Source organism: Hoplias malabaricus, chromosome 4, assembly GCF_029633855.1.
Source record: "Hoplias malabaricus isolate fHopMal1 chromosome 4, fHopMal1.hap1, whole genome shotgun sequence".
NCBI lineage: Eukaryota > Metazoa > Chordata > Actinopteri > Characiformes > Erythrinidae > Hoplias > Hoplias malabaricus.
In genome coordinates this window covers 38607862-38623015 of record NC_089803.1, presented here as the reverse complement: position 1 = coordinate 38623015, position 15154 = coordinate 38607862, and the positions used below count along the sequence as shown (strand labels likewise).

Here is a 15154-nt window from a genome sequence, read left to right as displayed (position 1 = left end):
GACTGATCCATTTAATTGAGCTGCATTTATAATGCATGTGGATATTGTTTACACAATTTTTTCAATAAATCCTGAGTAAATGTTTGTCTGCATTTTGTGGTATATCACATTTTTAAAAAGGCATTGATCAAGTGTGAGTCATACAACAGAAGTAACAAAACCTGGATCCTTTATTGTAGATTTGTTTACAAAAAGTAGTTGTTTAATCAGTCAGACTGACAGCATGGAATGCTTGCTCGAGATGGACCCAAGCTGTGCCGCCCTGCGGACTGCTGCAGGTGTTAAGTGTGTGAGGGGTCCCGATCTAGGGTACCAAGACTCACACACATACACCACTACAATACTAGTGGTACAGCACACCTGTTTTATCCCCAGAAACCCACAGTCCTCTTTCCCCCGATGGAACTTCACTCCTTGGCGATAGCAAAAGGCTTCTCCACATCAATCTTGCCACATTCATGGATGATGACATCTTTTAGAGGTTTATCCCGCCCATCTGTTTTTGTGGCTTCAATCTTTCTTACCACATCCTGTAGAAAAAGACATCGAATACAGAAGAAATACCAATGTCAAGGAGAACTGTCGTGGATCAGCGTATTCTAGAAAGTCCTTACAGTATGAGGTTCACGGATACAGATTTTAATCCACCAGCTACAGAAAAGCCACTCTTGACTGGTATGGTTTTAAAAAACAAAACCACTCACCATGCCCTCAAGAACTTTGCCAAAGACGACATGCTTGCCATCAAGCCACGGTGTCTGTACTGTGGTAATAAAGAACTGAGAGCCATTGGTGTCTTTGCCTGCATTAGCCATGCTCAGCCAGCCTGGACCATAGTGCTTCAGCTTGAAGTTCTCATCAGGAAAACGATCACCATAGATGCTTTTTCCTGTCAGTGAAAAACAGACACTTTCTTCAGGTACAAGTCTATATTTTCCAGGTTGGGTATCATTCTTTGTTACTCTGAGATAAATAGTTATAGGGCTGCAACAAATATTTACTAATCACAACAGTACTGGTGATATAACTGAAAGCTACCATATGCTAATTAGCCCTCTAACCCAGGAGCGCTCAAACTTGTTGCCAATGGGCAATGTTTGTGGTGGGCTCTGGGCCACAATATACAAATAATAAAATATATAAACACTGTACAATAATTTTTAACTAAAATACTATAAAAATGAAATTCTATAGTGAAAATATTTTCAGTAAATGAGGGGGAACCATTTTTATGTTCTCAGAGCACCTAGTTCCTTCATAGCACCACACGAGTGTTCTGAAACATCAAGGAATTCATGTAAATTAATAAAAAGTAAATTACTGCTTTATTAAATTATGCATACCCCTAAATTTTTGTGGGTTAAATATATTGCTACATAACTGCAATAATATTTTGCCCATTTTGTGCAGCCATAGCATGTTTAAAAAGCTAAAGTAGATTAAATAAGACCACTAAAGTGTGAACATTTTATGTTATGTTGTTATAAAGTTGGGCACCTCCAGTTCCATCTCCTCTGGTGAAGTCTCCTCCCTGGATCATGAAGTCTTTAATTACACGGTGGAACTTGCTGCCCTTGTAACCGAATCCTTTCTGTGGGGATAATCCAAGCAATGAGTCAATGCTTTAATTCATGTTAATTTATTCATACATTTGGAAATAATATGCTGTACCTCTCCTGTAGCCAAAGCCATGAAGTTCTCTGTTGTCTTTGGGACTGTTTTTCCAAACAGGCCAATCACAACGCGCCCAACATCCTCATCTCCAATACGGATATCGAAGTACACCTGAGACAATATTGGGCATGGGTGTGATTACTGGCACATAAAAAGACGTTGGAATTTTGCACAAGTATTAACACTGGATATATCACCGCGACCCTGAAATGGATTAATTTAATATATTCCTCACTGATTTTAAATGCAACATTTTAACATAAATAAAATGTTGTAAAGCATTACAAAATTGATACAAAACATGAATACCGCCAATACCCTGACATATTACTCATCTAGTGTACTGAAACGAATATATCTAACTTTTGATTATAAACTAAATGAAAATTTGGGAGTCAAGTTTTAAGTGTGCCGAGTTATTGGAACTAACACACGGGAAGGAAGCTAAAAGCCCAATAACAGCTAAGAGCCAACCAGAAGAAAGTATGAGACTCCTAGCCAATCAGAGCACAGGAGGTGGGGCTTGTCTGAATGCAGGTGGAGAAAAAAGTCAAGGGCGGGGCCAGGACCAGAGCACGTCATGGCGCGGAGAGCAGGCGATAACGTAGACGTGGCCTATGCGCCATTACAAGTCTCTTTTGCAAATCTCAGCCAAGCATTCTCTTAAGAGAGAGATGACCTGCACATTTAAGCGGGGAGGGAAGCTTCAGTAAATATGTTCACATGACGTAAAAGCAAGTCATCAATAGTAAGGACTAGATTAATTTTTATTCCATATTCCCCCCAGTCCTCCTTCCCTCAGCTCTGTACTCATTAAACAAACACTGCATTTTAAGGTCTAAACGCCAAGAATATCCATCCCCTGGAGCATTGTAAGTGCACCGCTTTACGCATATCTGCTAAACATATTAAAATCCCCGTTAAGAAGTCGTGCAGACGATTGTCTTGCAGAGGCCCGCCGGGTGCTAGGCGGTGTTTTTACCTTGGCCGTGACTTTGGGCCCTTTCTTCTTCTCGTCGGCCTCAGAGCCGTTGGGGAAGAGCAGGAAAACAACCGAGCCCACGATTACCGTCACTGCGACCACGAACTTCATCTTTCTCTCCAAGCCTCGCACCATGAAAAAGCCCAGTGTCTCCGCGAGCGACGCTAAATGCTGCCGGAGCCGCCGGGAGGAGGAGACTACAGCTGTGCGGCGCAGCTAACTGCACACTACAACTGATCCTGGAACAGCTCAACGGCAACACAGCTCATCTGCTTAAACACTCAGATAAACAGACACTGTCCCCAGACCAGCCCATAACTCCGTACTCTTTGGTCTGAGGCACAGACACACGGAGTGCTGATTGGTTCAGATCCGGAGAACTGGCCAATCAGAGCGCGAAACGCGTACAGCGCTGAGGCAGACAAGCCAGCGTCTCAGTTTCACATGAACATTACTAAATATCAGACCACTTCCAAGAGCATTGTCTAGAAAAATAGAACAGTATACACTTTTATACTCATCTCAGCCATGGAAACTATCATTGCGTTCAGTCTACAGCCGAGAACACTGTGGGTCAAAAGAATGTTTTTTTAAAGGAAATTACCAGTTGATTTTGTTTAAACAGAAAGAAAATTGGAAAGAACATTATTCAGGTGTTATGATTATACTTTGGTTATACTATTTTAAGGTGCACACAAAGCTTATTCCCACGGAATAGCGAAAAACTAAATTGGACGTTAGCTAATGCTAAGCGATGATATTCATCTCTTCTGGGATGAGCTGTCTTGGTATTTGGGAACCGGAATCTATCACACCATAGTTATTAAACTAATTTTACAGAAATTAGGTTATTTTTATTTAACTTGCGTCAGGATGGGTACCCACTGTAAAACCTGCCATGTCTAATGTGTATATCACTGGATTTGCTGGCGAGGGGTCTGCTGTGACGCTTTGCAAGAGCAACGGCAGTGTTAAGAGTTTGCTACATGCACAACTCGAATTTTTCTTTCCCAAAAACCTGTATACCCACACATGCCTCGTGCATACTGACAATGGCAGTACAAATGGGGGGATACATTTAAAGCCTCCGAAACTATGATTAATATATTATGCATTAGCAAAGAAATAAACGCCAATATTTAGATGTCTGGTTCCTATCACAAGCATCAGAAATGTTTACAGTGGTGAATATTTTCAAAGAAAATACACTCATTGTCTTATTTGGTGTATTATAAATTGATTCCTCCCAACAAGGTAGTAAAGGTAAAAGAAGCCAGGTATGGTATCATACTGAAATATTTTATTGCATTATTTAAAAAAAAAACTGCTGTAGTATAAAAAAAAATATTTATTTTGCGTATGAAAATGTTTACATGCCACAACATGTTTAGGAAGAAAAATAAGACAAATCACACTTCAAACAAGTTTATGGTGCTTAGTCTAGATCCAAAATACTGAGAAAAAACATCAGGATGGCCTTTGTAGAACTCTGCTAGTAGTCTGTTCTTCTCCTTTGTGGAATACTTTGTGTCTTCATCAATATTCCTGAGCAGCACCAACAACTCATCATTTGTGAGCCGTTTTACAGTGTCATCACACAAGCTTCTTGAAATTTGCTTACAGTATGCATAATCTGGGGACAAAACTAACATGAATTATGTGAAAGTGTCTCAAAGAATGCATGCAGATGACAGTTTATATTAAAATTTACATACGGTTGGTGTTAGGGTCCTTCCTCTTCAAAATGTCATCCAGTTTGTCACTGACCAGCTTGTGGAGAGACCCTGGAATCTAAAGAATGCTCATCAGTAATATGAATAAAAACAAAAAGAATGCAACACAAGCTAGACAGCAATAATCATTTAGCAGAATATTCATTCTCCAAATACCTGAATCTGAAAGGGAAGATGAAGATAAATCTGAAAGTAAATGATTAAGCACAAAAAGTAGATATCTCTTAAGATGCACTAGTTTATAAAGATGTTTTATTTGGAGTTGTATTCTTTGAGCAACATAACTGCTTTTTCAATCTGAAATATCAGTTGGTAAGCATCAAAAGTACATGACTGGTTAGTCTTCTTGAGATATCCTCCTCAGAAATACTTAAAATTAAGCATTATTCAGCTCCAGTCCTGACGGGTCAGTATTAAAGTTCGGCAGTTCCCTTACTCCCACACACCCGCTGAACCCATCTGACAAGTCAAGTCAGGAGTGGAAGAGTCAGTGGTCTTACCTTGAAGATATCCTGATAGTTATCCAACATAAAGAGCAGCAGCAAGTCCACTTTGCCTTTTGGAAGACACTTGCTTTGTAATATGGCTCTAGAAAAAGTCTTCTTCACTACCATTCTATTATCTGTCTGGGGAGGATGGGGAATTACTTTATTTAGGAGGGGAAAAAAATGATATAATGTGCTTGAATGAAACAAAGAATGACCTGGGCTAGTTTTACCTCCAGTATGCTAGGACAGTGCCTGCTATTTCATTCTAAAAAGTAAGATGTTCTATAGAATTTTTAGCTAATGTTCAAATAATCAATGAACTAACCATGGACCATCTTTAACATGAGCTGCTCACTTCTCTTACTGAATGATTCAAATGACAAGAACTTCAGTGTAATAATCTTGTTAATTCATTCAGACATACAATAGAGCCATGATCTGTTGCTTTTCTGACTTTAATAAACTAAAGCTTAAATATCTTCATTACAAATATGAAACCACAACAGAATATTAACAATCTATTGTCAAAAACAAATACAAACATCACAGCATATACTTACCTCTTTATTAAGTCTAACTTGTCCTTGGTCTGTAGCCAGTGCCATAAACCTCAGCAGTCGGTACAGCTCTTCTCTGTTGTCCACAGGAAGCAACTTCATACAAAGCTGCAGAACCTCTAGAGCTAGTTCAAACTTTCCATTCACTAGAAATAAAAGAGATAGCAAAAGACATTTCTAAAGACTAATACAGAAGTGTAAATGATTTCAGCTTAAAACATACCACAATTTAGCATAGTTCCCTCTGATTTTAATGAGACATATGCTATGTTAAAAAAAGTCCACAAGTATCAACGCACCATTCTTACCCCATCTATAAAACAGCCTTGTTTCAGCACATGACTAGGTTGTATTTTCACACATTGTGGGTTGATAGGAACTACAGATGCCCAAACTAATATGCTAAGGCATAATGTGATCTCCCAGCCCCCACGGAAGTGCTCAGGTTGCTTTGATAGTGGCCTTCAACTTGTCTGCATTGTTGGATCTAGTCTTTCATCGTCCTCTTGACAACATCCCATAGATTCTCTATGGGGTTTAGATCAGGCGAGTTTGCTGGCCAATCAAGCAGAGTGATTCTGTGGTAATTAAACCAGGTGTGGACAGGTTAAGTCCTGCTGGAAAATGAATTTCACATCTCCATAAAGCTTGTCAGCAGAGGGAAGCATGAAGTGCTCTAAAATTTCCTGGTAAATGGCTGCACTGACTTGATATAACACAGTGGACCAACAGTTGACATGGCTCCTCAAACCATCACTGACTGTGGAAACTTCACACTAGACTCAAGCAGCTTGGATTGTGCCTCTCCACTCTTCCTTCAGACTCTGGAACCAAATTGACTTCCAAAAGAAATATACTTTCTGAAAACAAGACTTTGGACACTGAGAAGCAGTCCAGTCTTTTTTCTCCTTGGCCCAAGTAAGACACTTCTGGCATTGTCTCTGGTCATGAGTGGACTGACACAAGGAATGCAACAGACGTAGCCCATGTCCTGGATACGACTGTGTGCGGTGGCTCTTGAAGCACCGACTCCAGCAGCATTCCACGCCTTGTGAATCTCCCCTAAATTTTTGAATGAATTTTTCTTGACAATCCTTTCAAGGCTGAGGTTATCCTTGTTGCTTGTGCACCTTTTTCCACCACACTTAATACTTCAACTCAACTTTCCATTAATATGCTTGGATACAGTAGGAGGGTGACTGCCTTCTGGACATCTATCAAATTCAGCAGTCTTTCCCCATGATTAGGTAGCCTACTGAGGGGGGGTCCATTTTAAAAGCTTAGGAAACCTTTACAGGCATTATGCGTATTATTCTAATTATCTGAGATATAGCCATTTTGGTTTTCATTGATTGTAAGCCATAATCAACATTTAAAGGAAATTAACATTTGAAAGAGATCACTGTAATGAATCTATGAGTTTTTGAATTGAATTACTGATACTGGATATCAATAATCAACCCATAATTCCCTTGTCAGTGTTCCTCACATTACCAGTCATAACTTACCCAGAAGTTCAGTAATCTGTGCGTAGACATCATTCAAGCCACTGGTGAGGAGAGGCTGGATATTTCCCTGCCCATAGTGTTTAGTTAAAAGCTCAAAGATGAGAACTTGGCACTGCTTAATGCTTGCAGAGTGCTTATGACCTTCGTCATCCTCATCATTATCCAGTGACAAGCTGGGCAGCTCACGGCTCACCTCAACTACCAGCTGGTCTGGCAGGAAGTCCAGCAGGTCTAATGCTGCAGAAAGCCACTCATCTTTTCTACAGAGGGCAGAAAGAACAATGATTTTCATTATAACATAGCACTGTCCTCCCTCATACAGATGAAATCAGTTTTTTTGGTGAGGAAAAAACAAATCCTTTAAAATAAAAAAACAAAAACAATAAAAGAAAACCTCATTAGACCTCTGCCCCATGAAGGTAATTATAACCTACTGTGAGGCCTTAAAAGCCTTGAGTATCTCTCTGTCCAGGTAGTTACTGGTGTAAAGTAGATCAGGCTCATTACTGCTGCCACCAGGCAGAGGGGTGTTACATTCACTGTAGTCCAACACTCCATCCAGCAGAGGGAGCTCTATCAGTTTCAGTAGTCGGTGAACCGTCTGTTCTTGCCACACCTGATTGACCACTGAGAGAGCAGCAATAAATGAATTACAATCTGAAATAGTTCAGGTAAAATCTAAAATGGCTGCAACATAACTATCAGCCCAACTTTGTGCCTGCTTTGAACACAGTGTGGCAAAGCTATACCTGACTGTGGTAAAGTCTCAGATTGCAGAAAGCTAGGGCTAAGGTCAAGCCCCTCTAGGAGGAGGTCCATAATCTGGTCTGATTTCACTGGAGTACTGTGGAAGAATCTTGGGTCATCCTGCCTGCAAGGTAAACTAAAAGTTAATAGTATGGAGAGTTTTAAAATCTCATACCCTAAACTGACAGAGGTGCCCAACAATAATAAGAGATAGCCTCTGTAAATGTTCACACCAGTGATTTGCCAAATTCCTTAAAGTGCAACATCAGTGCAATTAAAATAAAATCCATATAATCCCAGTTAGATTAGCATGTAGCTAAAGTCACGTGCCGAGACATCATTAGGCTCTTAGGACAATTCTGTATGTTCCTATAAAAAGGTGTTCAGGAGAGGTACAACTCCAAGATGGTCTGTGAGACAGTGTAATGCTAAGAGTTGTGGGGTAGTGCGTGTGAGAATCACCTGTACATTTGAGTCTGTTCAGTAGGAGAAGGAAGGGAGTTTTCAGCAATGCTCAGTGGAGGGTTCTGAGCACTCAGGAACCGGTACAGGCTGCTGTCACTATCCTGAAACACTGAAAGTTTACTCTCCTTCCCAAATGATTTACATGCCACTGCTCCAAACACTTTACAGTCCAGGAGTGCCTGGCAAACACGCACAACTTTAGCCCTGGGGACATCAACATCACCCAAGATCTTATTCTGGTTAATGTAGTCCTGAATCACATTGACAGCATCAGAGCCCAGGAAGCAGTTACTATGAGATTTCAGGTAGTGACGGCGTCGCTTCACCTTCACCTCTGCTTGGAGGTGGGCAATGATGTTGCTCCAAAGAACACTGGACTGGAATGACTTGTTGACCTTCCGGTGATCTACAAAAGAAAGGAGTAAATTCTGCATTAAGGCATAACTAGGTAAACTATCTGCTAGATTATCATTTCCATTTACAATTAATAATTAATTGAGAGCTGTTCTTTAAACATTTAAACAAGTCAGTTGATGCAGAGGGCCAATCACAAGATAAATCAGATGCCGGCAGTGATTATTACAGCTCTAGGCTGTTCTATTAGCTTTACATTATAAGGACCTAGTTAGTACTGGCTAGTAATGATTTGTTAATATTGCAAAGTTCAAATTATTATTAATAAAAACATTAAAATTGTTGCCCAACATAGAACAGATTTTCCTACTTGTTCTGAAATATTAAAGCATTTCCACATGTATCCATAACCACAGTTTCACATATTTTCTTTACTGACTGTATTGTCAGAAAATTGAGGGTTGTAAATGTATGAGAAGCAGCTATGCAAGTCTTATCTGAAAGAGGAAATATCACTGACAAAACAATAAAACATCAATGGGTGGGATATAAAGTCCAAGAACATAAGATTCTGGAAACAAAGAAGTCTATTTCAGGTTTAGTGAACTGGCAGACAATTAATAATAAAATCTGCCCCAATTCCAGTAATTTATAATCTATAGAATGGAAAAAAAGTAATTCAATATTTTATTCAAAATTAGCCATTCATAAACCTGTCAAGCTTTTACAGGTTGCCTAAAATGACCTATATCCATGTAAATTATTGAACAATAGATATGTTACTGCAGAGACATTTTAAAAAGACGTGGAAAGGTCATACTCCAAACAGTGGGTCATACCAACAGGCCTGTGCATCGGGCTGTAGAGTTTTCCTGCCAGGTTTAGCGCTGCTGCTCGCTCTCTCACTGACGCCATGATTTTTCACCAAACACTCAGAACTCCCGCCATTAACAACACACTCTTTAGGCCTTATTAATTAGTTAAGCCTCTCCTCATTGGTTCATAGTCACGACACTCAACCAATCAGTGACTAGCAGGGCCCAGCGCAGCGCCTAAAATACTGAAGCTTAACAGTACACCACTGTAAGAGCGTTAAGTATGGAAGTGTGTACTCAACTAGAAGGGAATGTCCAAAACTTTGGCTAACCTTACCCACAAGTTCTTATAATGTTTTATGAAAATGATTCAATCTAATTTTCAAACGATGTTTAAAACACACATTTATCAATTCAAGTAATGTTTCATATAAATAACAGTTTAACTGAAGCATGTAGAGGATATCTAAACACCTCGTCAGAGCCAGGTATATTACATGATAAGACATATATAACGTGTAAGAAGACCATGCCGGAAACAAAACAAACCCAGCCGTCTGAAAACAGCAGTAGAACGGGCTTGGTGAAATTGTCAGAAGGTTCTGACCGAGCAAAGCGCGTTAACACAAGCCGAACAGCAGGTGACAGCAGAGGATAAACACATTTAAACATGAAGCCCAGTTAAACCACCTATTAGCTCACTGTCTATTGGGAGACATATCATCAGTAAGATTAACAAAAGAGAAGGAAAATCATTAACACCTACTGGAAAAAAATCTGATATCAATAGACTGTCTTCCACAAAAACAAATTTAGTGATTTCTGCTGATCAAAGTTAATCATGAAAGTTATTACTTAAATACACTGAATGCAACTTGAACTGTGAAAACAATAACAACCTCCACTAGAAATCACTCCCCTAGCACTTAATCTACTCATTTATCCATACCTTCTCCACAAATGCCCCCACTCATTTATCCACAAATGCCCCCTCCCCACCACCACATTAACTTGCAAATAGTTACTGTTTTAACATATGTATTATATACATAATGACAAGCAAAGATAATATGGTATATTATGGTGAAAGTGAATAAACTTCCAATATCCAATTGTAGAGCTATAAATAAGCTTATCTGAGATGGTTTATGTGAAAAAGTGGGTAGCCTAGATTAAAACAATAAAAGAATAAAACAACAACAAAAAAACAAGAGTAGAAGAAACAATGTAACACTGACTCAAGTACTGACTGACTTGTAGAAGGGGGGTTAGTCATATCTGTCACTAAACAATGTTGCACATCAGCATCTTCATTAGCATAGCAACTTTCTGAGAGGTGGATTTCAGAGATATTTAATGCTTCTACTTGAGCCTTTGTTTATGTGCCAGTAATTTAGTTATAAAAAAAATCTTTAAATTAGTGAAATTTCCCTTGAACCAAGGGATCTCCAAATGGCAAACTGATCAGATGTCTTGGTAATGAATGTGTTAACATTTGGATGTATGTTGTTTCTTACGAGAAATTAATGTGCCACTTCAACATACACTTTTTGACCTTTTTTCACCCAATTTCATTATTGTGTACTAAGCATTATTTTGTATTATTGTTCACACATGATGCAACCCATTGTATGAAATCACTTACGATAAAACAGGACAAAACTATGTCATCAGGAGGCCCTTATTTTTTTGTTGTAAAATTGAAATGGGAAAAAGTATGTTGAGTATGTTGATAATTAGACAGCAGTTGTAGCTTAGCTTTTGCTATCACAAGGCAAATGTCGCTCTCCAATTAAAAACATGTATCTCTCAAAATAGTAACCTTACAGGAGAAGGAAAAAAACCTTCTTAATTTTAAAAGGAAGTGAATGTAAAAATTTTATTCCAAAAATTTTGTTCATTGTGACATTCATCATGAAAATAGCTGCTGTGTTCAAATGATGCAGTCAACTAAAAATCCACAAAAATATTTTTTATTGGACAGTGACGATATGTATGATTACTAAAGTTGCTTTAACGTAGACTAAATGCCTGTATGTCAGCCTGCTCCCTCTATTTCCCTCATCAGACAGTATGTCTGTCTACTTGTATACAGCCTTTCATCCACACTATTCTCGGCTCTCTCACTGGCAGCGAGCTGCATTTTCCATCTCTGAAGCAGGTGGATCCCTCTTGTCAATGTTCAAAATATAAGATGTGTGTGAACTCATGTCAGCAATGTTCCACACCATGCACGTAAACAGGGTGTTGGCAAAAATACGGCTCTGTGTGTCTGAGCATGTGACTACATGTTTTTATTTCTTGTGGGAACTCTGTGTGCCCAAGAGGAAAATTGCCAGAAAAATGACCTTGTCCAGATATTTTGCAGATCTCTGTGCAGAAAGTAGAAGAAAAACACAACTTAATCTTTCTCCACTTTCATTAGGTTTAATGCCAGTATCTGGTTAAGGTTAAGGCCAGGGTAGTTAAAGAATTAGAATATATTAGAATATATATATATATATATATATATATATATATATATATATATATATATATATATATATATATATATATATATATTGCAGTGATTAGAATTAAATTTTGGGTCATTACCAGGTCAAGGATAGGCATCATTTTCAGACAGCCAATATTCACATTTAAGCCAAAACGTCTCCATAATGAACGTTTATTCCTTTCTAACAGCTTTTATCATTCAACCTTGATTTTGTGGTGGTAGTCACTTTTTGTGTTGTCGTGTGTTTGACTAGTACAATGTTCAGTTGCCCTTTCTGGGTGCAAATACCACTGAATCATGTTGAAATCATTGCAGTGAGCAGCTTGTGCCAAATGCCGAGAGGGGGTCAAATACCTGAGTAAAACATCTTCTTAGAATTCTTTGTTCAATATCCAGTAGAAAATAAAAACAACAAATTTCAAGTGAGAATATAAATAATGTGCAGACTTTTAAGTTCACTACAATCGGTACATCAAGTGTTTCTCTGTTTACTTAACTTTGGGTTGTAAAATTGGAGATAGGACATTTATTAGTGATGTATAAATAAGGCTTGTGAAATGTTCCCACTATAGATCAGGGTACATGCTTTCAGTTATTACTGTCTTCTTCTCTGGGATTTATTGTAATTCCCAAAAGCAATAATCAGAGAAAGTTCACATAACACCTTCTGGGAATACTTGTGGATTAAGGTCTTTATTTTATCATCTCTAATTTCATTTTTATTGGTGCAAATAGTTCCTTTCTAGAAGACATTTTTAAATTATAGCTTTCCTAGGACAACCTGGGGTGAGCACAATTTCAACGTTACTGCAGATAGCTTTGGATTTAGCTTTTATGACTCAGTTACCACTGTGTTTCAAACACTCCTGAAGGGCCCTGAGGGACTGCACAACTGGGAGCATATAATTGACTGTTGTATTTTCATATTCATATTGTCTTCTAAGCGTTTTCGCTAGATGACACTGTTCAGCTCTAGATATTTGATAGCACGGTGCATATAAGGCCAGGCTTTGACTGAGATGCAAATCTTAGAGAAACACACACACACACACACACACACACAGAGAGAGAGAGAGAGAGAGAGAGAGTTACTATTTCAGTTTATGCTCAATTGACCCACTGCAGACCAAAACACCAAATGCCCCAGATTCCTGAAGCTACAGAGATCAAACGGACACAACTCGCTCAATTTGGAGACTGTTTGACTCAGACTTCCTCTGGTCCAATCAGTTGGAGAACTGCACTGTATTAAATCCAAACAGAAGCAAACAAAGTAAAACATTCTTAATTTCCAGAGACATTCTTACCTTAAAGTATTCAAGTGCATTCGCATGGTTGTGTGTGTGTGTGTGTGTGTGTGTGTGTGTGTGTGTGTGCTCTTTCTGGGATCTGGAATAAACGTTACCCATACCCATTTGAAGAATAATAGTGTGGAGACAATGAAAACTCTGAGACTGAGAACTTGTTTCAGCTTTGAAATTTAGTTTGAATAAAAGGCAATTTTTTATGACTACACGACATAGCCATAAGTATGTTAGCAATCTGAGAAGCAGTACACATATAAACTATACTAAAATATGTAATCTGTAGCTCTGTATTCAGTGGACCTTACTGATCATAAGTGACCACAACACATGCTTCACATCATAGTTTGTACACAAGTGTGCAGATACGCCTTGAGATTGGTAATTTACTATTCAGCCACAGCTACTTCAAGGTGCTCTTATTGCAGGCCCAGACATTCAGCTGTGCACACACAGTTTGCATAATTGCTACAAAAAAGCAACAAAGGAAATGGCCTAAGGTCACCATGGCCAAAGTCAAGTGTGCTCTAAAGCTCTCTAACACTGACCTGTTGAGTAGTAGAACCCCATTCTCTAGAGTAATGTAGCTCCATCCAATACATTTGGGATGAATCTGAGACATATTTGGGGTCTAGACCTAATACTCTAACAACAGTGCTTTACCTCAGTAATGCTCTCATGGCTGAGTGCTATCAAATCTTGACAGAAATGTTCCAAAGTCTAATATAAAGCTTTTCTTGGGAAAGTATAAGTTGTTATAGCAGCAAAGAGGGAAGGGGAGGCACATCTTTGGCCATAGTGCACTTTGCAATGGTTACACAAATGGTTTTTAAAGCCAAGAATATACATGGCCAAACTTTCAGTAAATTATATGACTAAGCTAACAAATATGTAATTATGCATTTCAGTGTCACACCATTCGATAATAAGAGGGTAGAGCAGTCAATCCCAGAGTGCGGAAAGAGTGTTATTACTCCAATGAAATAATGAGTCATGTACAATTATAAATAACTTATAAGTAACAAAATGAGAAGTGATCAGAAAAGATCTGGTCAAAAATAAGGTTGAATGGAGTTTTTTTATAGAACTGGAATAAATGATATTAATAGATCCAGCATCTACCCTTGAAGAAATAAATGTCTGTTGTGTGCAGTATTTCTCTCTCGCTCTCTCTCTCTTTTTTTTTTTTTGGCCTAAAATGAAATGGTAAAGCACTGTAATGGCTGCTGTGTCCAGACCTTAAACAGATAGACCCCGTTTACCCTTGATCACTTCATGCTTCTTGAGTATCATGATTATATCTGGATAAGTCACATAAAAATGCTATATAAAAATGTTATTTTATTTATATTTTGGTAGACAAAACCAAAATGCTTAATAGCAGTATGGAAAGACGCTGTACTTGCAAATGTAATTAAACGTGACTCGACTCATGCAAAATCTGTTAACCATTCAGCATTAGTAAGGGTCCAAAGCACCGTACACTCCCACCAGTGCTCACTTTTGTATTCACTTCTAAATTGGTCTATGGACCGTAGTGGTGTTTGCTATGGCTGCAGTCAGGATCATTGCTGTCCTAATGAGTCTCCCTTAAAGAGAATGTCTACAATTGTGGGGAAATATAAATCTCTCTTGTAGTATATATTCAAATACTCCTCATCTTTTAAGGTGGAATGATGTGTTTGAGGGAAGAAATTAATGTTTTAACTTGTCTCTGTTTGAATGACCACAGAAACACATTTGTAACTTGAGTTGTTTAGTTCTGAAGCACTTTCCGTAATGCAGTTACCATATCCCACTGTTTAGAGACATTTTTATCTTAAATGATTTGAAAAATGTGTCGATATTAACCAGATACAGAGCAGGAGCAGAGCAAAAAATATTTTATCTCGGTTTGTGCTTTTCAACATTTGGAGCTCTTTCAGTTGCCAGATGCCTCTGCCATTTACAGACACTGGGGTTTCATAAACACATTAGACCGGTTTTGAGTACGCAAACAGACTGGAGAGCAAATGGTTAGGGGACATGAA

General features: G+C 38.5%; 2 protein-coding genes across 3 annotated transcripts; both read right to left on the bottom strand.

Moving 5' to 3' along the window:
* Positions 1-155: 155 nt before the first annotated feature.
* ppib (peptidylprolyl isomerase B (cyclophilin B)) lies at positions 156-2886 on the bottom strand. Its single transcript, XM_066667928.1, has 5 exons — positions 2657-2886; positions 1672-1785; positions 1498-1591; positions 705-889; positions 156-530 (listed from the first exon to the last, which is right to left on the bottom strand). The coding sequence occupies exons 1-5, from the start codon at positions 2789-2791 to the stop codon at positions 408-410; spliced, it is 651 nt and encodes a 216-aa protein (XP_066524025.1). The 5' UTR covers positions 2792-2886; the 3' UTR covers positions 156-407.
* Positions 2887-3974: 1088 nt separating this feature from the next.
* depdc7b (DEP domain containing 7, paralog b) lies at positions 3975-9494 on the bottom strand. 2 transcript variants are annotated; one of them, XM_066669143.1, is made up of 9 exons: positions 9348-9494; positions 8152-8560; positions 7692-7825; positions 7377-7569; positions 6943-7202; positions 5438-5580; positions 4890-5015; positions 4372-4447; positions 3975-4289 (listed from the first exon to the last, which is right to left on the bottom strand). In XM_066669143.1, the coding sequence occupies exons 1-9, from the start codon at positions 9421-9423 to the stop codon at positions 4066-4068; spliced, it is 1641 nt and encodes a 546-aa protein (XP_066525240.1). In that variant the 5' UTR covers positions 9424-9494; the 3' UTR covers positions 3975-4065. The 2 variants fall into 2 exon arrangements, with proteins under 2 accessions (XP_066525240.1, XP_066525241.1); XM_066669144.1 differs by having other exon boundaries at positions 3976-4289; positions 7692-7813.
* Positions 9495-15154: the final 5660 nt, after the last annotated feature.